Source organism: Carettochelys insculpta, chromosome 4 (assembly GCF_033958435.1).
Source record: "Carettochelys insculpta isolate YL-2023 chromosome 4, ASM3395843v1, whole genome shotgun sequence".
Lineage (NCBI taxonomy): Eukaryota > Metazoa > Chordata > Testudines > Carettochelyidae > Carettochelys > Carettochelys insculpta.
Window position 1 is genome coordinate 88,113,390 of NC_134140.1, and position 21,859 is coordinate 88,135,248.

The 21,859-nt window shown below is 38.9% G+C and overlaps 1 protein-coding gene across 3 annotated transcripts in view; it reads right to left on the reverse strand.

The window, feature by feature from the left end:
• Window positions 1–4,886: 4,886 nt before the first annotated feature.
• USP38 (ubiquitin specific peptidase 38) overlaps window positions 4,887–21,859 on the reverse strand; it is a 29,118-nt gene continuing 12,145 nt past the window's right edge. The window contains exons 3-11 of one of the 3 annotated variants that reach the window (XM_074993272.1): window positions 21,625–21,754; window positions 21,289–21,390; window positions 17,798–17,956; window positions 15,044–15,237; window positions 14,244–14,337; window positions 13,134–13,240; window positions 10,712–12,068; window positions 6,729–6,788; window positions 5,812–5,937 (exon numbers count right to left, since the gene is read on the reverse strand). In XM_074993272.1, coding sequence (XP_074849373.1) covers window positions 6,744–6,788; window positions 10,712–12,068; window positions 13,134–13,240; window positions 14,244–14,337; window positions 15,044–15,237; window positions 17,798–17,956; window positions 21,289–21,390; window positions 21,625–21,754 — 2,188 coding nt within the window. In that variant the 3' untranslated portion in view covers window positions 5,812–5,937; window positions 6,729–6,743. Of the gene's footprint in view, window positions 5,938–6,728; window positions 6,789–10,711; window positions 12,069–13,133; window positions 13,241–14,243; window positions 14,338–15,043; window positions 15,238–17,797; window positions 17,957–21,288; window positions 21,391–21,624; window positions 21,755–21,859 lie in introns of those variants that run through there. The other 2 variants (XM_074993271.1, XM_074993273.1) reach the window with 2 other exon arrangements.

A 21,859-nucleotide genomic window follows, 5' to 3' on the forward strand; every position in this document is an offset into this window, starting at 1 on the left:
GTGGAAATTTAAAATAATATGGATTTTTGAGATTTGGGGGGGGAAGTGTACTTGAAATATGAATTAATCGTAGAGTGACTAAAAGTACCTATTTTGGGGACAGAAATATTACTAACATTTTGTAGAGAAAAATATGCCTGAAAACTTTATCATGACAAATACAAATTGGTACATGAGATTAAATGTAAGTTTTTCTGCTATGAATGGTACCCATGCCTAGAAATGGGAAACAATTTATATGATAAGTATAACAATGATATGATAAAATATAAACGGGTTTCACCTTCAACACATTCCATCATTGTATATAAATATACTTTACCTAACCAGGAAACTCATTAGCAATTTCTCATCAGTCCAAAGGCTGCTGCTCCCTCCAGAGTTCTAAGCAAAGTGATTCTGCCCAACAAGATAGTCTTCTATATACAGTAGCAAGGCAGAAGCATCACAATGCTTCAACGCGCACTATTCTTTCGCCAGAGCTGTCTGGCCTCTTGGCAGAGTAGTGCACGCTCTGATCATAGAGCCATGCATATCAGGACATCTCATCAGAAACTGCATCCGGGATAAAGAGGCAGCTGCAGATGTACTTTGGGCATGCCTACTTCACTGCTTTTCAGCTAGTTCTTAAGAAGGCTGAATAAAATGGCTCGTTCCTGGAACTGTAACAGGGAAGTAACTTTTTAATTAGATTCCTGGTTATGTCACATATAAGAGCACAGGGAAAGAGAGGAAAAGGAGCAAGGCAGAAGAGATAAGGGGGCTGTCTTTGTTCAGTTACCTCTACCCTTCCCATATCTTCTAGTGAGAATCAATTCAGTATGCAGTGCCACTATTTGTTACCCAGGTGGTATATGTAACAGTCCAATGTTACATTCAATGGGTGAGAAATGCAGAGGAACAGAGCAAAGGAAAAAAAAAAGTCAATATGATAGCTGCACAATCCAGTAACGATTGACCCCCACCAGTGCTCCCTCTCATTTTTCCCATCCATATGTGGAATAAATGTTATGTGCACAAAGGCACATGCAAACATGCTCCACCCATACAAACAGATGCTACTGTTGAGTGGCTATGGGCACTCCCCTAATCAGCAGGGTGGCACCTGAACCTCTCCTAGGCAGCCATCCAAGCACTCAGCTTACAGCACTGATCCCCACTTCCATTAAAAACCAGTTTTTTTTTTTAAACCTGAAAGATAATCTTGAAGATTCAGTACATACCCCACTGATTCAGACACACAGTCTCAGGAGAAATGTTAGGTATTTTGTATCTTTGACAAAAATAGAAATAGATTTGTACAGATATTTATAAACTACACCATATTTATCCATAGAAGGCAGAAGTTGAAGTACTTATATTTTCTGCTCTATGGGGAAGATCTCAGGTACTGTAACAGCCTTACTTCATTTGAAGACGCTAGATTCTTGACTCGGAAAAAGGCAGTTCTATTGTATATTCTGTAGTTCTAAAGATATTCCACATACTCAAGTGTTACATTGAAAATTTGGTCTTAAGTAGTTTAAAAAAAAACAAACCCTCAACCTAGGTTAACAAAAGGCAGCTAGGGACAAGTAATTCTGAATCTTACACAACATGAGGTGCAACTTCATCTTATGCTTAACCAGATCATTCTAATCTCTGTTAATGTTGTTTAAAACCCCAAGGTTTCAGTAGCTAATTCTGAGTAACAGTAAGGATATAAGCCTTTGAAAACACAGGACAGAGTAGCTGTACACAGACTATTTTTGGAAAGTCAAAAAGATTTATATTTTTACAGAAGAAACACAAATGACCCCTTTAAAAATGTCATATTTAAAGACACTTTAAAAATATCAGATCTACAATTATTTTTACCTAGGATGTTTTGAGTAATCCAAGATCAGTGTAAACTGAGCCAGAGAAAAACAAAACATTACTGTTTACTTCGTGACATTTAGTCAGCCAATCCCACCAGCAGCCAGGCAATTTCCTGTTTGTAGCCATTTTTCCACACACCAAGTGAGGAGAGAAAAGACATCTAAAAATATTCACCAGATAAATGCAACTGTAAAAGAAAAATTGGCAAGAAAAATGCAACACTGGGTATAGTTTCTTTTTAGTCTATTTGCTGAAGGTAACTGAATTTTAAATTTGCAAGAGGTCAGTGGCAACGTGAACCAGTCATTTAATCTTTGGAAAGCCTATTGCCAAGCCTCAATCAAACCACGTGAATTTACTTTGTTAGATCATTCCAATTTGTTCACATTTGTTGGAGAAGCTAGGTGTTTTCTCTATTTCTGGGAATATCATATCTCAGTTTACCTGCTTGCTTTTGTTCTGTATGACTGCATGGAGTTCAAGTGAAAGGTATTTAAGAGGTTACAAAAAAAGATACTAAATGATAGAGGTAAGATGTATTCAGAAAGAATACCGAGGATCCTCAACAGAACTATAGAGATTGGAAATGCCCAGTTGCTTGGCTTCAGCCAAGCTACGTTTATTTTTCACAGGCTTAACACTGCAATCCAAGTGACATTACCCCATTACGCACTCTTGCCCTACAGTTTAAGGAGAGTGAGTGAGGCTGTAGGACATGATATTGACAGATTATTGACAGAATGCTCCAAGAGTCAACTCTCGGACAGGTCAGAAGTAGGGGTGTCTAGGCTGAGTAGAATTTAATCAAAACTTGCAAGGAAAGAATAGTTTAAGATTCACATGTGCAGTATTCTTTGCTCTTGTTGATGAGAATATTGTTTTGTATTTGCTGAATCCTTTTTCTAGTTCAACACCCTCCATGAGAGAAGACTCTTGTAAGGGAGCCAAGTGAAACTGACCCTGCTAAATAAGCCATGGTGAGAAATAGGGGCATTCAAGCCTACGGACATGCTTTAAGAGTGTTGGAATGACACACAGAAGTCCAAGGCCTATCACTAGGAAGGAACAACCTTGAGAGATTGCAGAAGGCATAGAATGTTCTGTGCTCCATGATGCATTTCAAGTCTCCATGACTGAGGACCTGATACAGGATTAGAGTAGCAGAGAAACTGCAGACAAGTCAGGATACAAGTTGTCAACTGTTTGGAAGCTTGAATAGCATTCATTTCCATTACTCAAGTATCAAGATAGATTGGTCTGACATTCACGAGCACTAGTTATTTCAAAAATGTTTTAAAGCGATAACTTATGCTGCTCATTTTATGCAATTTATTGTCCAATTAGTCAAATATAAGTGCTTAAAATATAATTCTTTACATTTAAAAACCAAAAAACTATATAAAAAAAGATTGATTTGTCATGGAAGCAAGGAAGTTTTCCTGACCCACATTTTCTACTTTTAGCATTTATTTCAAGTCTTCACTATTGCTTGCACATTTCAAAGTCCTGACACTTTCAAAGTGTTTTGTTACAAACAAGCAAAATAAAAGCTTAAACACACACCCTAGTTCTCACATAGTGCTTTGCAGCACTTAGCTCTCCAAGCACTTGACATGAGTTAGTATGAATAGCCTCATTTTACAGATGGTATAAGTAAAATGGAACTGACATGTCTAGGTAAAGGGAATATTTTAAAGACAAACTTCCTGGATTCAATTGTGCAGCTACTTCACCTGTAGGCTCCTATTCTTTCATTGCACACCCAAATTTATATTTCATGGAAGTTTGGTACTTTTTTATATTCTCATATTATATTAACTCACTATTTATATCAGAAACTAATTCATGATGCAGCTATTACTTAAAATGGGTCCTACAACACTTTTGACGCTTTGCACCTCTGCACACTAGCTAGCAGTCTTAGACCTACATGCACCATTAACTTACACATAATTATAAAGCCTATTATATAGAAGTATAATTGGGGTAGAGATTACAGCAGAAATCTACAGTGATAATTAGGCTCCTAACGTCTATTGATTTCGGTGCAAAAAGGGAGAACATACACCTTTGGGAATCTGCTCCAAAGACACCAAGACAGTAGTCTTCATTTAAAAAGATTACTGAGATGCAACAGATTTTAGTATTAAAATTAAAACACTCCTTTTATCTACTTTTCTCTGAACAGAGCAGTAAAACCAGAGACACACTGCTAACGCGACCCACAAGAGAACAGATTGTTCTTCCCCACTGTCTCAGAGCACAGATTAAGGTACTTTCCCCCATAGCCTAATCTTTCCTAAACCAAAACAAGGTAAGAGTTTAAAGGGTATGTTCTAGTCAACCAAGAAGTTTCCAAGGACGTTTTAGAATACCACACGCTGGAGAAGATGCCTCACAGATTATCAGTAAAATGGTGGTACTTGTTGTTCCTGAACATCTTAATCTATAACTGTCTTCTCAGAGAGCTGGGAGACTTAATACAGAGATGCTCCAAAAGTTGTATCTTTAGTGATAGAGATTAACTGCTGATTGTCTCACTTTTGGGGAAGTTCTATGGCCTGTATAGACATACAAGGTCAGATGAGCTGATCAAATGATTCATATAATCTATGAGTCTCCTGGTCCCAGAATCATTTCTGGAAGATGGCCTCTACGATGGACCACATGGACCAGCACTCCTGAGGAGCCATCATGTCTCTGGTACAAGACACTTGTGTGGGGAGGCTGAAAATGCTCAAGGAGGACAGACCATAAACAAAATCGTTAGTGATACTCTTTCAAGGCATAAAGCTCCTCCTGCTGGATAAGTGTGCTGGCTTTCCAAGGAAAGAATTTGGATACAGGAAAGTCAAGGTAGTATAAGTGAGACACCTTAACCCTCTTGATAAAGATCAACTCAGCAGCTTTATAGACAAAGTAAGTTATGGCTTTGTAACTATGAGTCAGAGTTATGATCTGCTCCTTAAAATGCAGACCAGAGAAGCTGCAATTTTAAAAATTCCTTACAGAATTGTAAATAATGGACAACATGAGAGTTTTAGAACATCAAATTTTACTTCTGGAAAATCTAATAACTTTCCAAAAATGTACTGATTTCCAATATTAACACAAAACAAATTTCTAACATTGTTCTTTAACTCTTCTACAACCTCAAAGTTTTGTATTTTAAGTTACAGTACTGCAAGGCACATACAGAACCTCCTCCTTTCAAATACAGAACAGATATACTTCCTGAAAGAATTAAAAAATCCTCAAAACAATTAGAAATACTACAAATGTCTTGTTCCTACAAGATCACACACGTTTTTTGAAAATGATTTAGCAAACCTGTATAAATGACTCTTACATTTGTACTCAAACTGCAAACATACTGAATCAGAATAACTTATCCTGGAAAGTACTGTAACAGGTCATGTTTTAAAATTTCAGTTATTGCCTTCATTATAAGGGTGCATCATCTCTGCTATCACCAATGATGTCCAGATTTATGAAGGAAAATATATGTATGCAGTTATGCCCACCTGAGTTCATTGCACTGTTGAAGAACATCTCTGATTTCAAAGAATACAAATTAACTCTCGCTTCCTTTATTCACTCAAATGGGATGGTACAAAGTGATTTAACTACATTTATTAAATTTCATTCAGCATCATTAGGGATTACATACAATTCCACCCCCCTCTTTTAGCCAAGCATATCTTGCTATTAAAACAACTGGATTTTTAAGAGGTAGTTTTCTCCATGATGGACTTATTTATTTCAGATAAAACAAAAACAAATTAACATTTGTTTACTAAACAAGGATCCTGTCTCAAAAACAAAAGCTTGGTATATCTGACGCAGTTCAGTGGTTTAATAGACCTAAGCAGTAGTGGGGGAGCTGTTTTGGAACCAGTGCATTCTAGGTCTTCCTCAAAACACTAGTCTACCAACAGTACTGAATCCTCCCCCACCCCCACCCCCAGTCGGTCCACAGCTTCCTGGGGGATCATTGTCATCAAATCCATTGGGTCTAAAACAGCACGAGGCCGAGGCTGCTTGTAGTGCTTGTGTTCGAGCACTAAGTTCTTGTTCCTGAAATTAAATAATACAGGTAGTTAAGAATTCCAAAACAAACATATTTCATACAAACCTAAACTAGTTTTAAAATCTAGCTCAATCACAAAAAGTTGGGAAAGAAAGAAAACTATACACTGTACAACTGATAGTTAAATTGTCTTAATTTTTTATTTTCAACTTGCAGTGGGCTAGTATCCAGGGACTGTTTCAGAAAGCAAAGAATTCCTGAGCAAGAATATCAGAATCTGATCTTAAATAAGTAATGAACATAACTGAAGTAATGATACGTCCCGATAAGACTGAGTTTATAAAGATGACACAGACGTCACCTTTTCACAGAACCTCATTCAAAAGCTCAATGAAATCCTTTCAGCTACAGCCGATACCTGATGCTAAACTACTGCAGGGTATCTGAATTGCATCAGTGCAAAAGGCAAAAACCATGGATGATGTATTTGGTGTCTCGTCACATTGTTTACCCAAGTTTTTCTTAAAGAGTTTTAGCTCTTTAGGTAACTGTCAGTCATATATGGTATTACAAGTGTCATGCAGGCTAGGATACTGAATTGAGCGGGCATATATATTGCAAGAAACAAAAACAGCTAGATTCCAGGGGGGTGGTTTTTTTTTCAGTCTGTTTAATGGAGCCATTAAAACCTATCTTGCTAAAGTTGAGGGAATTCTGCCCATTTCTTTTACACGTCAGCTTGAATTTACTTTCTTGCCTATGCCCTTAGAGTGCAACAGTATGGAACAGAGCCAATGATTAAAAACAAAAAACAGAACAAAAAAATTTGATCCCTTACATTACATTATCACTATCACACGAGCCTTCCGCTGGTCCTGCATATGTACTTTCTGCAATGCTAAAAACAGATTGGTAATATGAGTAATTTAAACATGCAGCCCTAAATCTGAAGCTATTTATTTACTCACTCATTAAACATGAACTGAATGGCCTACATAATTCAGATTTACTTTGCTTTTGCAATTTTAAGGCAGATGCTTATCAGTAGGAAGAGCTCGTACTGGCTACGTCTGAGTGACAAAAGTAAAGTATCTCCAGTCATAGGAGGACAAGAATGGAATCCAAAGTTAGTAGAAAACATTAAATGCCACATAAGTGCTAGCTAAAGTGTTACTGAGAGATACTAAATAAATGGTTCTTATATGCTGGTGCTAGAGCCTTTGTTTTACTACTACTTACTAGCACTTTGAGTTTCTCATTAGGACCTGAAATTTACAATAGGTTAGCTATGCAAACATTGAATGAAATAAATGTGCAGTTCTAATTTAGGCGAGCCATGTGCTCTGAACTGACTACATTTACATTGGAAATTCATTTTATATGTATTTATAAGTAAGGATTTTTATTACAACATTATGGCAGTCAGCTGGAAACATGAATACATGTTAAGTTGTCTGACATGATAAAATACAGCTAGCAGTTAAGCAGCTTCAGATAGGACAAAGATTCCCCTCCGTTCCCAGCATCTTATATTAACCCACTTACACAAGCAGTTTAACACATGCCAAGTGTCACATTAACTTTGAATCCTTTAGTAAAAATGCAGAAGGTAAGTTAGTGATAAGAACCATAAACTAGTTTCACTCATGTTCATAATTTAATTACTAATGCATGTGCTAAAAGTCCTGTGATACAATGCATGTAAATTACACATACCTAGTATAAAATTGCTCTTCTATAGATGCACAGTAGTATCTAAACACTTCTAGGTAGAATATGTCTATTTTTTTAAAAATACCTTCTATTGTCTTCAATGTTAAAAATAAAAATGGTAGTGTGTGGTTTATGGTCCAATAAAATACTGACTCTTAGCAATTGTTTTTTCAGCTTCCCATTTTCTTTCTTCCAAATGTAACTGTTTGTCAGATATGGCTCTGAACCCAGACTAGAACAGTGAGCCTGTATTTCCAGGAGCTTTTAAACTGTGTCTAAGTCAGTCAGACAAGAGAAGATTAAAGGTTTCCATTTTACTTACATATTACTACGATGCAGGTGTAACTTACTGTTCAGTCAGAACATTTTACGGACTTAGTGTCATTTTATTTTTTCTCTCACCACTGTGAAGCTAATTTAAGTAGAAAATTAAACATATTGGTGGAAGATAGGACAATCCTGATTCAAAAGTGTCTCAGCTACCTAAGATACAGCTGGTAAGACATTTGAAAGCTATATTCTACTCCTCCATGTTTACTCAGCAGACAACAATCAGCATGCTGAACGAAGACTGCCAATTTGTGGTAATGCTTCACCACACTAAGCTTCGAAAATACCAAGCCAAAAATACGTTATAACAAACCCACAAGTCTCTTCACCACCTGGAGGTACCATAATAGTTCTTCTCAGGGAGGGTTAGGTGTTCTTTTCTAATTTCAGTTTAGATCTGGTAGGCAGAATACTAAAATAATTTAACCCATCGTTAAAGGATATAAATAATAAAGCATCATTGTACTCTGCAATTAATTAGTGACCCCCAGCAAAACAGGGAGTCTGAAATGCTCTTAAGCATGGACCATATTCACTGGTATCACAAAACTATTTCCCTAACTTTCTATTAAAAGTATTTTAGCTTCTTTTAATACAAATTAATGCTTCGTCTTTTAATGGACGAACTGGACCAGGAACCAACTGTGGATGAACTGAGGAAAGCCATCGACAACATTGCAGCAGGAAAGGCCCCGGGCCAGGATGGTACACCACCAGAGGTAATCAAGTGTGCCACAGACACTCTCCTGGAACCCCTACATGAGCTACTGTGCCTGTGCTGGAGAGAGGGAGAGGTTCCACAGGACATGCGCGACGCTAACATCATAACCTTGTATAAGAACAAAGGAGACAGAAGCGACTGCAACAATTACCGTGGAATCTCCCTCCTAAGCATCACTGGTAAACTGTTTGCTCGCATCATCCTCAGCAGACTCCAGAAGATTGCTGAGAGGGTGTATCCTGAATCACAGCGCGGATTCCGTGCAGAGAGATCTACTGTCGACATGGTCTTCTCTCTGAGGCAGCTGCAGGAGAAATGCAGGGAGCAGAGGAAGCCACTCTATATTGCCTTCGTCGACCTGACCAAGGCCTTCGACTTGGTCAGCAGAGATGGACTGTTCAAACTGGTCCACAAGATAGGATGTCCACCACGGTTACTCAAGATGATCCAGTCTTTCCATGAAGACATGAGAGGAACCGTCCAATACAATGGCACATTATCGGATGCTTTCAGCATCAGGAGCGGCGTTAAACAAGGATGCATCGTTGCTCTGACACTGTTCAGGATCTTCTTCACACTCCTCCTTAAATACACCTTTGGATCTTCAACAGAAGGCATCTTTTTGCACGCAAGATCTGACGGGAAACTGTTTAATCTTGCAAGGCTGAAAGCTAAATCTAAGGTGCGGGAAGTCCTCATCAGAGAGATGCTGTTCGCAGATGACGCTGCTGTTGTGTCACACACAGAAGACCAGCTTCAGAAGCTGCTGGATCGGTTCTGCAAAACATGCAAGGACTTTGGGCTCTCCATCAGCCTAAAGAAGACAAATGTACTCGCTCAGGACGTTGCTGAACCTCCATCAATCAGCACTGACAACTATACGTTAGAGGTCGTCCACGAGTTCGTTTACCTTGGGTCCACCATCACTGACACCCTGTCCTTGGAGACTGAGCTAAATAGGAGGATCGGTAAAGCAGCCACAACTCTGTCCAGACTTAACGAGAGAGTGTGGAACAACAACAAGCTGCACACTCACACCAAAATGCAAGTCTACAGAGCCTGCATCCTCAGCACCCTCCTTTACGGCAGCGAGACTTGGACCCTGTACGCCCGTCAGGAAAAGAAGCTGAACGTCTTCCACTTACGCTGCCTCAGGCGCATCCTTGGAATACATGGAAGGACAGAGTGTCCAACACTACCGTCCTTGAGTAAGCTGGAATCCCAACTATGCACACCCTCCTCAGGCAGCGGAGGCTCCGCTGGCTTGGCCACGTCCACGGGATGAATGATGGAAGGATCCCAAAAGACATCCTGTATGGCGAGCTAGCCTCTGGCAAAAGACCTCCCGGACGCCCCCAGCTGCGCTACAAAGATGTTTGCAAGAGAGACCTCAGGGAAGTAGACATCAAGACAGACAGCTGGGAGGAGCTGACAGACGATCGCAGCAGATGGAGGCAGGAACTATACAAGGGCCTTCAGAAGGGTGAGTTGAGGATCACACAGCTAGCAAAGGAGAAGGGAGCCCACAGAAAGCACAGCAAGGACCTGCCAGACACCCATTACATATGCAACAGATGCAGCAAGGACTGTCACTCTCGTGTGGGTCTTCACAGTCACAGCCGACACTGCTAATGAGGATGCCAAATGGAACTACGAAGGACACGATCCATAGTCTACGTAGACTGAAGGATGCTACTAATACAAATTAGTAGGTAGCAATAAAAAAAAAATAACAATCTTGGATGCATTACCAGTGGCCTAAGGACTGTTTGAAAGCCTCTGGCATACAAAACACAAATATGGAAGGAGATTAAAACATGCAAGTTCTTCCTATAAACATACTTAACATAATGCTGTCTAGTGGTAAATTTGGATTAAAACTTTATTATTTAATCCGTAAGTTACTTGCAGAAGTATAGCAAGATTTATGGACAAGACTTTAAGATTAACCAAAGAATGCTTGGAATTAACTATTTTAGAAACAGAAAGCAAGCTGATCATATTTGCCACTTCTCAGGGGACTTCTACTCTTTATATTAGTTATATTGTCATCTTACCTGTAAATATAGTTTATTATCTTTTGTAATAGCATCCATAAGCTCCTTCTGCAGTGGAGGATCTCCATTCACCCAGAGTCCATTTGCTGAATTGGCACTGAAACCACTACTACTCTTCTGTTTTTTGTACAATAGCACATAAGCAGTGTCCTTTGGAAACCTACTAGTAATTTTCTGGACAGACTGAAATGAGGTAAATGTCACTCTGCTGTCATTAAATAGAAACCATTCTTTTGTCATTTCATTAGCATCCACATCATTTTCTATAACTGCATGAGAAATCTCCTCTGTTAACAAGCTGTTGCTGGAAGCTAAAGCCATAGTTTTTGACTGATGGCACAGCCCTAAGGAGGGCCCTGAACCAGTGATGTTTCTGGCATAAGAATAATAATGCCCACTTTCAGAGGATATACCAGAGTGCACCACAACAGAACTTAATACATAGGGCACCCGTTCTGGACAGCAGACTTCTTCAGCACCTGAAGGCTTTAGTTTTTTAGCAATATTTTCTCCAGTGTCAGATAATTCAATATCTACAGACCAGCCTCTTGATACTACACCTAAAGAGGATGCAGTTCTTTTGATTGGTAATTCCAAAATAAGTGGTAGAGACACATTGTCTAGGATTTTGCGCCTTATATGACACTTTGGATCATATGAAAATCTGAGAAGAGTGAGAATGAGGTATTCAGGTTCCTCCATGATTTGCATAATTTTCTCTGCATTCTGTAGAGAGGCACATTTTTCACAATAATACTTGTTGTCTCCATTTAGAATCTCAGGTGCCAGAAAATAATTCAATAAGTCAGTAACAGAGGGGGTGTTTTCACTTACTGGCTTCTGAGACACACCCTTACTATCCTGAACTGGGTGTAGATCAGAAGCTGTAACATTCTCAGAGCTCAGCTCAGCATGAAGGTCGTTTGGAACTCCTTCATTCATAGATTCACAACCATCATTTACAGCCAGAGAATTATCAAGTGCTGATTCTTCGACAGCAGAGGATGCTACAAAACTAGTTTGCACCATGCAGTCATCTTTTACTTTAGAAGACTGTGTTATGCTTTCCATGTCAATACTTTCCAAGGAAGGGGGAGGACAAAATGCCAGGGATAGGTCAGTGAAGGCTTCTTCTTTTCGAGAAGTACTTTTGCAGTTCAAACAACATATAGTGGTCTGTAGTTTCCCTCCAAACATTTTCTCTATCAATGTTCTTTCTTCGCCACCTGTGCAAGGTCCCTCAATAAATGTCTGTGTCTTATTGGCAGTTCCCTGTGCCAAGAACTCATCACTCATTGTATTCTCAGATGGCTTTGCTAAAGACAAAGCTTTCAAAGTTCTCTCTTCTTCATGCAGTCTGGGGGGAAAAGAAAAAGCCAAAAGATGCATGGTTCTAAACATATTTCTGAATGTCATTTTATTCAGCTGCTAAGATTATTGTATATTTTTTCATCTATATTAAAGGAAGCTAGGCTAGATATTGCTTAATGTATCAACATTTTTGTCATTACTTTACATATTAACTTGAAACGCAAATGTCAATGTCACCAGACAAGTGACCACATTATGCCTATACTAGCATAACTCTATACAGAAAGTTCTGTACAACAATTGGAACCTGAAAGTATGTACTCATGTTACCAAAATTCTAATAAAAACATGCAAGTTGTTATTTAAGATTATCTATATATTCTGACTAATTGAATTCTGCTTCAGTAAGAATTTGCAAATTGACTGAATGCTGCTTCAGTATGAAAGCTAAGAAATGCATTATTTATATCTCGGGTTCTCAACCTCTCTTTGAGGTCCCCCGAAACATGCTATAAAAAATTGCATAGCACACACCCTGCCCTGCTTCACAACGTGCAACCGGTTTTTTTGCATCTGAATGCCAAGGCCATTGTTAGGAGGTAGCAAACAGGGCAGTTCCACATGGCCCCATACTACAGGGGCCACCCCCAAAAGCTAAATTGCACAGGCTTCAGCTTCTGCCTCAGCTGATGGAACTTAGGGCAGCAGGGCTTCAGTTTTCTGTCCTGAGCCCCATTAGGTATAGTCCTCTTGCAGCCCGCCCAGGAAACACAAACTTTTGCTATCCCTAAGAAGCCTTCCCCCTGGCCAAAACTATTGGGCTAAATTTACAAATAGCTGAGTCAATCAAAACTGTGTTCTTTGGGGGGAAAAAAGCACATCTGAAAATTTTCACCCCATTCTATACCCTACCTCTATATGGTAGGTAGGTATGCAGATTTACAATGGATACACTGAGGCACAAATAAGGAGTACACATGTCACGCATCACTTAAGTAGCAGAGTCAGGAATAGGCTGCAGACATCTTGCACTATGTAACTATCAGATGGCCATTCCATTAAAATTAAGCATTCTACAAGCTTACACATTACCAATAACTTAATACTGTACCTGTCTAGCAGAAACCTGAGATATTCTGAGCAGTCTTGCTGAGATCTAGGAGTAAACCATGGTGGCCTGGAAGCCTCAAAGAAAATCCGAGGTGCATATGCCTCCCTCTGTTGGCAGTAACAAGAAAACAGTAAGCTGACTTATACACGTCTTACTGTATAACATGGTTAAATCATTTCATCTTTGAGATCTGAAACTTGACTCATTTTGAAGGAATTCAAGGGTATCTAACATGGAACACTTTTATTTAAAAACACTGAACTACTTTGTTGTAGTAAGAAAAGAGGCAAATACTTCATGAATGCTACAGAATTGCCTTTAATACAAAAACTAAGCTCAATAATAGGCTCTATATAGATCAAAAATGTTGTAACTACATACTTAAATGCTCTGTTTGTACCTTTCATGAAACAAAAACCTATTGAATAAGAGGAAAGATTGTACATATTAGCCTGATATTAAGCTTTTCATCATCCATAAATGTGCCATCCATTTCATCCAATATTTCAAGACAAAGCCAAAAAAGAGAGAGGAAGAAGAAACGTGGGGTTTTTTTTTTGCTATTTAGCTTCATGTGACTTTGTAGTAATATGTTTTCTAAAATTCAACTATATAAGTGGCAGGAAAAAAAAATTGCTTGTCTCCTATCTCAGTACTCTTAAAGAAGTCATTTGCGGTAAAATCCAACAAGTTTCTTTACCTTCTTTAAATTCTTTTGCAAGTGCATATTTAATGACAAAGGGGCTTACATTTTACTTATTCAAGTTACTTTAAAATTATTCAGGGCCTATTTTTAAGGTTACAGCTCCTTAACACATACTTTCCTAAGCCTCTCATCGTGCCTCAAATAGACGGCAAAAAAAAAAAAAATTCCTGATCGAGGAAAAGAACATACGCCCTTCCTGGATTTGAATAATTGTCAGCACTGGGTACTAAGAGCTCAAGGTAATTTGCATTCACTCTCTTACCAAGTCTCAGCATCACAGCTAGAGTTCTTTCAAGATAAATCCTAACCTCTCCCAGTGCAAAACATTGCCTTTGCACCATTAAGCCTCGGTCTTGAGAGTTATGGCCATTCTTAAAAAGGAGACGAAGCTGACCAACACATACCTGAGTATGAGCCAAAAATGCAAAGAGATGCTGTAATTTTCTCATTAGTGAATTGCACCCATTTAGATTCAAAGATAATACATGTCTCCGGAAACTGCATGGACAAAGACAAGAATTTTTTTTCCATGTTAAAGTTTTTATAAAAAGATATCAAAATTGCATTCATGCATGGAAGATGGAATAAGTTTGACAGAGGAGGGAAAAGCATACACCACCTACTTAGATGCTCAATGATGGCTTCTCTAAGATTTGTTTAAGTAGAGGACAACTCTAGAACAAAAACTGACCTCTTGCAAAAATTGCTAAAATAAATGTTTAAAATAGAGAAGCAAACCAAAACATTAAATCAGACAAAATATTTTTAGTCTGGAGAGTACCACAATTAACGTTAACACCACAGCAGGTGGGGAGGGAAAAAAAGAAAAAAGACTGCCTTTGAGCCTGGAGCTTGAAAGCAATATTGCAGTCCAAATTAATTTTAGATACTGAGGAAACTGACAAGTACCAACTAAAGTGCTCACTATAATCTGATAAGATCACTTCTCTGAAATGAGCATACAGTGTGTAATATACTTCTATCAACACCAGAAGTGTAGTTTGGTAGAATTGTTTCTCTCACTCAGCACACAATTAGCTACTAACCGCAGAAAACACCTATAAAGTTTTATTAGAAAACATATGTAGCATAGGACAATTTTAATTATTTTGCCTTTTGCAAAATATAAAGTGGATTAATTTGTAATGGACACAGTTTACTAAAACACCTGTAAAATACTAAGTACTAAAAGGGTTACACTTACTCTGTGGCCATAAAAAGTGCTTGAATAACACTGTTCATATAACATGTATTCCCTAAGTTAATTAGACCCGTTTTTCCAGTTTCAGATTTTCCAGAAAGTCTAGACAAACAAGATGGTAAAGAATTGGATTGAGAAGTCCAGGCACTCTGACTGAGAATCAACTTAATCTTCTCTTCACTGGGTTTGGGCAATTCCTACAAGACAGGAAAACATTTAAATACCATCGGCAGTGTTTGTTTTTACAACACCCACTTCATCCAGAAACAGTCTTCTATATATTCTCCTACCGTGCCATTTTGCATTCCCCCCACTCCTGCTCTGATCCCTTGGTAGCCTAGAAGATACGAAAACTACTGACAATACACTTGTTTGGCCAGTCATCAAAGGCTCATATTGAGTTGCATAAGCAATTGAAATTTCTATCAACTCTAATGACACTGCAGTACCAGAGGTTTGGAGGTCACTTTTGATCTGTATGTTCCTGCTATCTTCTCTTTGGCACCAAAAACCGTCTCTTAAGGAGCATGCTAGTAGCATAACAGGACACTGTGTGTGCTGCCAAGTTAAACTGTCAGAGTCAAATGATTCAAACTAGAAACAAACAAACAAAAAAACCTCAAGTGTGACTGTGGTTTTCTGTCTCAAAACAGGAAGGAATTATGTCCATATAAATATTTTTCAATTGCACAGCTGCCATTACAAATTATATCAGGAAGTGGTTTCTACCAATAGGCTTAAAAACATTGTTTATATTGCACACTTTATATGAAAAACCTGAAGATATATAGAATGTTAAGTAGAGACAGCACAATACAAAATGACCTATGCACAGAAGTATCCAAACTGAAGTTTTAAGCTATGCCTAGACTGCAAGCTTCTATCAACAAAACTTCTGTTGATAGAGTTTTTGTCGACAGAATGTGTGTCCAGACTGCAGATCTCTCAGAAGAAATCTGCCCATCAGGAGCATTCTGTCAACAAGACAGAGGGGGAGTTTTCTGACATTTGGCCAAGTGTGGACAGGCTAAATGTTGGAAACTCCTCTCCCAACACAACTGTTGGAAAAAAATATGCAAATTGCGCACTGCATTTGGGTATCTTTTGCTGACAGGTCTAAGCAATCTAGATATAGCCTTAGACAAGTGTCCACTGTATTTTGCTTTTTGGATGTGTCAGCCAAAGATCAGTCAGCACACTGTTCCCGTGCCCTACAACTAACCTCAGAAGGTGACACAGACACTATCCTCATATCAGCAAAAAGCCCACTTGCAAGAGATGAACTTCCTCTCCTTGAACACTCACTCTTCCTCCATATTAAATGGTTCCCTTTTTCTTCAACTAACAGCCACTTTTCCAAAGCCTGCTTCCTGATCTCTTTAGGGGCTACTTATTTCAACTCAGTTCCCCATATTTAAGTGACAATCCTCTCGTTTAACAGTATTCTGTATCTTGCACAGGACACTAGCAGATTGTCATATTTCTCTTCAGTGCTCTGAACAAGCCAAGGGTGTTAACTGGGTTACACTGGATTGCAACAATGGTATCTGATCTAGCTGGGCAGCACAAAATAACCGTACTTTGGCATGTATGTCCAAAAAAAAAAATCAGCAACATAACAGAAAATAATACCAAACTGAGGCATGGCCCTGAAATAGTCTGAAGTCTAAAGTAAAATAGCATGCAGTTCTTATAAAAGAAAACAAGTGAAATGTAGTCAAAGGGAAGCCAAACCCCAGGTTCAGGGATCAGGCAATAAAAATGAGAATTTAAAAAGTTACCATTGTTCACATATTTTAAATTGCCCTAGCCTCTTTAGCCTTGAGATGAACGTCTTCCACCCTCCCTCAATATCTTCAGCAAATATTACCAGCAAAATAGGCTGAAATTCAGCAGTGCAGTTTGTTTAAATGTAGTCACTGTTTCTATAAAAAATAAAGTTTGAGTGTAGCATGGAGATAACATACTCAGCTCTTGAAGCAGTGGTGCTGAAATTAAATATTATCAGTAACTGGAAATGGCACCAAGTGAGCCCTGCAAGCAGGTCAATCTCTCCCCTCGCTCACCCATTCACCCTCTGCAGGATAATGCATTTAAACATGAAACCTCAATAAGGAGGAGAAAAGTTTTTGCACAGACAAAAGGGGAAGGATTTAATGGAATTATTGTCTCAACCTAGTGTTTTTCTACTAAAGACATAAGAAACACCAATTAGATATACCTTACCCTCTGAGTCAGAAAACACATCAGAAAGCTGATGTTAATTAAAAAACCAATAAAAAAGGCCAACCCCTCTATCCATCCCATTTTGAAGGGCAGCTCTCGGTATGTGCTGGTTGTATTAGAGAGCTACGATATACCAGCATTGTAGACTTAAGGCTCCCAGTTTTGTACATTTTTCCATATGAGTTTACAATGAGACACTCAGCCATGACATTGAAACAAGAGCATAGAGGTGCTCAATTGAAACATATGGAAGTAAATAAAGATTTTTTCAAAAACGGGAGTTTAACTTCAGATTTTTTAACATCTGTCTTAATTATGTCACATCTTACTAAACATTATCGCCATATTTGTTTACAAAATTCATTAGCACACAATGCTAAGGGTATTTTCCCTGTAAGTTGCAAGCGTATCTTCAGATCATAAGCCAAAGATTAATTGCTTTCATCCACTCTGCAATCAATACCTAACTCTATAAGATCAAATGTTTCCTATCTCAGAGAAAGCCCTCTCTAAGCATTCACATTACAATACCTTAACAGCTTCCAGAATAGGTTCATAGAGCTCTGGAAATCCTGAATAATGATACATCATACAGTGTATCAACTCAGTCAGTTGCACTAAGAAAGCTGTACTGGAAGGTAGGCCACCATTTTTAACGGACTGAATCAAGTTGACCACATGTGGAACAAGCTAAATAAAAATAAAAACAATGAATTAAAACAATCTTACTTTAAATCGTCATGAAAAGAACTTTTACTATTTAATGCATTCCATGACTGGAAACTACAGATCCGAAAAAAAATTACACACCACTCATTCCAGCCTACCTAACATTTTCAAACATTTACTCTTTGATCTCTCAAGCACATTTGTTTCAAGTTTTGAAGTTTTAAAAGCAGGCATTCTGGAGCCTCTCCACACATTTTAGGTAATGATTTTAGCAATAAAAAAGTTAAATTGGCTATTTAAAAAAAAATTGATGAATATTCTATGATCTTCAAAATGCAGCTCACTAATTAAGGGTAGTATTTTACATGCTTGTACTTACTCAGTTTTCTCCTACATGTATCCCACAACCCAATCATTTAGACTGCATCTATACCTGCTTTCCTCTTTTGAAAGAGGTATGCAAATAAGGGAAATCGAAAATGCAAAAAAGAGGTGCAGATTTTCATATCTGGTGCCTTATTTGCATATTCTTTCAAAAGAGCTCTTTTCGAAAGTAAAGCAGTGTAGACATGGCTCTTTAGAAAGTAAACACCACCTTCGAAAGAACCCTTCTTCCCTCTTTCAAAAGAATGTGCAAATGAGGTGCCAGATATGTAAATCTATAACTCATTTACATTTGTACTTGCACTAGTGAATGCTACTGGGAAAGGGGTAGGTTTAGAAGATAAAATAAAAAAAGAACACGTTAAAAATCACTTAGAAAAGTTAGATGTCTGCAAGTCACCAGGGCCTGATGAAATGCATCCTAGAATACTCAAGGAGCTGATAGAGGAGGTATCTGAGCCTTTAACTATCATGTTTGGAAAATCATGGGAGACAGAAGAGATTCCAGAAGACTGGAAAAAGGCAAATATAGTGCCCATGTATAAAAAGGAAAATAAGAACAACCCAGGAAACTACAGACCAGTCAGTTTAACTTCTGTGCCAGGAAAGATAATGGAACAAGTAATTAAAGAAATCATCTGCAAACACACTCGGAAGGTGGTAAGGCGATAGGGAACAGCCAGCATGGATTTGTAAAGAACAAATCATGTCAAACCAATCTGATAGGATAACAAGCCTTGTGGATAAGGGAGAAGCAGAAGCGGTGAATGTGGTGTACCTAGACTTTAGTAAGGCATTTGATATGGTCTCGCAAGATATTCTAATCAATAAGCTAGGCAAATACAACTTAGATGGGGCTACTATAAGTTGGGTGCAAAACTGACTGGATAACTGTACTCAGAGAGTAGTTATTAATGGTTCTCAGTCCTGCTGGAAAGGTATAACGGGTGGGGCTCCACAGGGGTCTGATTTGGGACCGGTTCTGTTCAATACCTTCATCAATGATTTATATATTGGCATAGAAAATACACTTAAGTTTGCAGATGATACCAAGCTGGGAGGGGTTACAACTGCTTTGAAGGATGGGGTCAAAATTCAAAATGATCTGGACAATTTGGAGAAATGGTCTGAGGTAAACAGGATGAAGTTTAATACAGACAAATGCAAAGTGCTCCACTTAAAAAGGAACAGTCAGTTTCACACATACAGGCCGTGTCTATACTAGCCCCAAACTTCGAAATGGCCACACAAATGGCCATTTCGAAGTTTACTAATGAAGCGCTGAAATGCATATTCAGTGCTTCATTAGAATGCAGGCGGCCATGGCAGTTCGAAATTGACGCACCTCGCGTCTCGTCCCGGCGGGGCTCCTTTTCGAAAGGACTCCGCCTACTTCAAAGTCCCCTTATTCCCATCAGCTCATGGGAATAAGGGGACTTCGAAATTGACGCGCCTCACCGCCACGCAGCTCATCCCAACGGGGCTCCTTTTCGAAAGGACCCCGCCTACTTCAAAGTGCCGCGGCTGCCCGCATGCTAATGAAGCGCTGAATATGCATTTCAGCGCTTCATTAGTAAACTTCGCAATGGCCATTTGCGTGGCCATTTCGAAGTTTGGGGCTAGTGTAGATGTAGCCACAGAATGGGAAGAGACTGTCTAAGAAGGAGTATGGCAGAAAGGGATCTAGAGGTTCTAGTGGACCACAAGCTAAATATGAGTCAACGGTGTGATGCTGTTGCAAAAAAAGGAAACATGATTCTGGGATGCATTAACAGGTGTATTGTGAAAAAACACATGAGAAGTCGTTATTCCGCTCTTCTCTGCGCTGGTTAGGCCTCAGTTCTGGGCATCGCAGTTAAGAAAGATGTGCAGAAAAGAGCAAGAAGAATGATCAACGGTCTAGAGAACATGACCTATGAAGATTCAAGACTGAAAGAATTGGGGTTGTTTAGTTTGGAAAAGAGAAGATTGAGGGGGGAGATGATTGCAATTTTCAGGGTGTCATAAGGAGGAAGGAAAAAAACTTGTTCTTCTCGGCCTCTGAGGATAGAACAAGCAGCAATGGGCTTAAACTGCAGCACGGAATGTTTAGGTTGAACATTAGGAAAAAGTTCCTAACTGTCAGGGTGATCACACACTGGAATAAACTGCCTAGAGAGGTTGTGGAATCTCCATCTCTGGAAAGATTTAAAAACAGGTTAGATAAGTGTCTATCAGGGATGGTTTAGACCATGGGTGTCCAACCTTTTGGCTTGCCTGGGCCACATTGAGTGAAGAGAAATTGTCTTGGGCTGCATATACAATGTATATAAATCTCATAATAATGTTAAAAGTTTATGATCTTGTGGGGCTGCATTACTAGCGGTCCAGGGCCGCATGCAGCCTGCCGGCTGGACACGCCTGGTTTAGACAGTACTTGGTCCTGCCGTTAGGGCAGGGGGCTGGACTCGACAACCTCGAGGTCCCTTCCAGTCCTGATATTCTATGATTCTCTTTCAAAAGAGGAATGCAAGTGTAGACACAGCGTTAGTAACGTGACGTTTTACTACTTCAGTCTGATGCTGCTCATCCATTGGTAGTGAGGGATGATAAAGCTGGAAGTAAAGTTTGGATTCTTTTTAGCTTTTTTCAACATCACTGTTTATGACTCACTGGAGTCCAAAATCTGCCCAAAGATTCATCAGTCATAACACTTCAAATGGTGACAAAGGAAAAGCTGAGAACACAGCGTGTCCTGCAGCTTCTTCAGTCACATGCCAGTAAAATCCTTACATGGCTGACAGATTGAGTTTTCTGGACCAGAAGCTGGAAAGCCTATTTACTTTTGAAGAGAACAAATTTGGTCCAGAAGCACTGAAATAAACACAGAATCCTGCTCCTCAGTTCTACAGTTGTTTTACATACCGTAACTATTACAAGCAGTCCGCTTTAACAAAACAGCTGAAGATTCACATAGTTTAATAACTTACCAAGTGAAAAGCCTCTGGAGAATGCTGAAAACTAAGCAACATGTGAGAAAGGACAGCCAGAGCTCCAGGCCTCACAAGGGGAAACCAAAGTCGATTGAAAACCTTAAGCAAACATAAGTCAGACATTTACGTGAGCAAGTCTAAGAGAAAAAGAAGACTCTTAAAACAAGCAGAAGTAACTTAAACGTCTACAAAGAATACTCTGAATAAGACAAGTTTGTTATACTACAATCAAAGCCCACAAGAGACATTTATAGTTTACTACAAGGGGCATAAAGGAAGATCTGCAGCTGTACAGAAATTAAATTCCCATCACAATGTTTTCATCCTACATACCAGTTCTATCTTCAGTAGAGTAACATCGATGAGAATAGTGAATTTCTGGACCGCAGCTAAGCCTTTCAGCAATGCAATCACCCATGTCTCCACATGCTGAGCCAGGGGCCAAGACAGCCAGTCTATCATTCTGAAGGATGAAGCAAAAGGACAGAAAACACAGTAAAGATATTTCAGCTTTTTCTGATCACGGGTATTCTACAAACATTCATACGACGTATTTAATCACAAATGG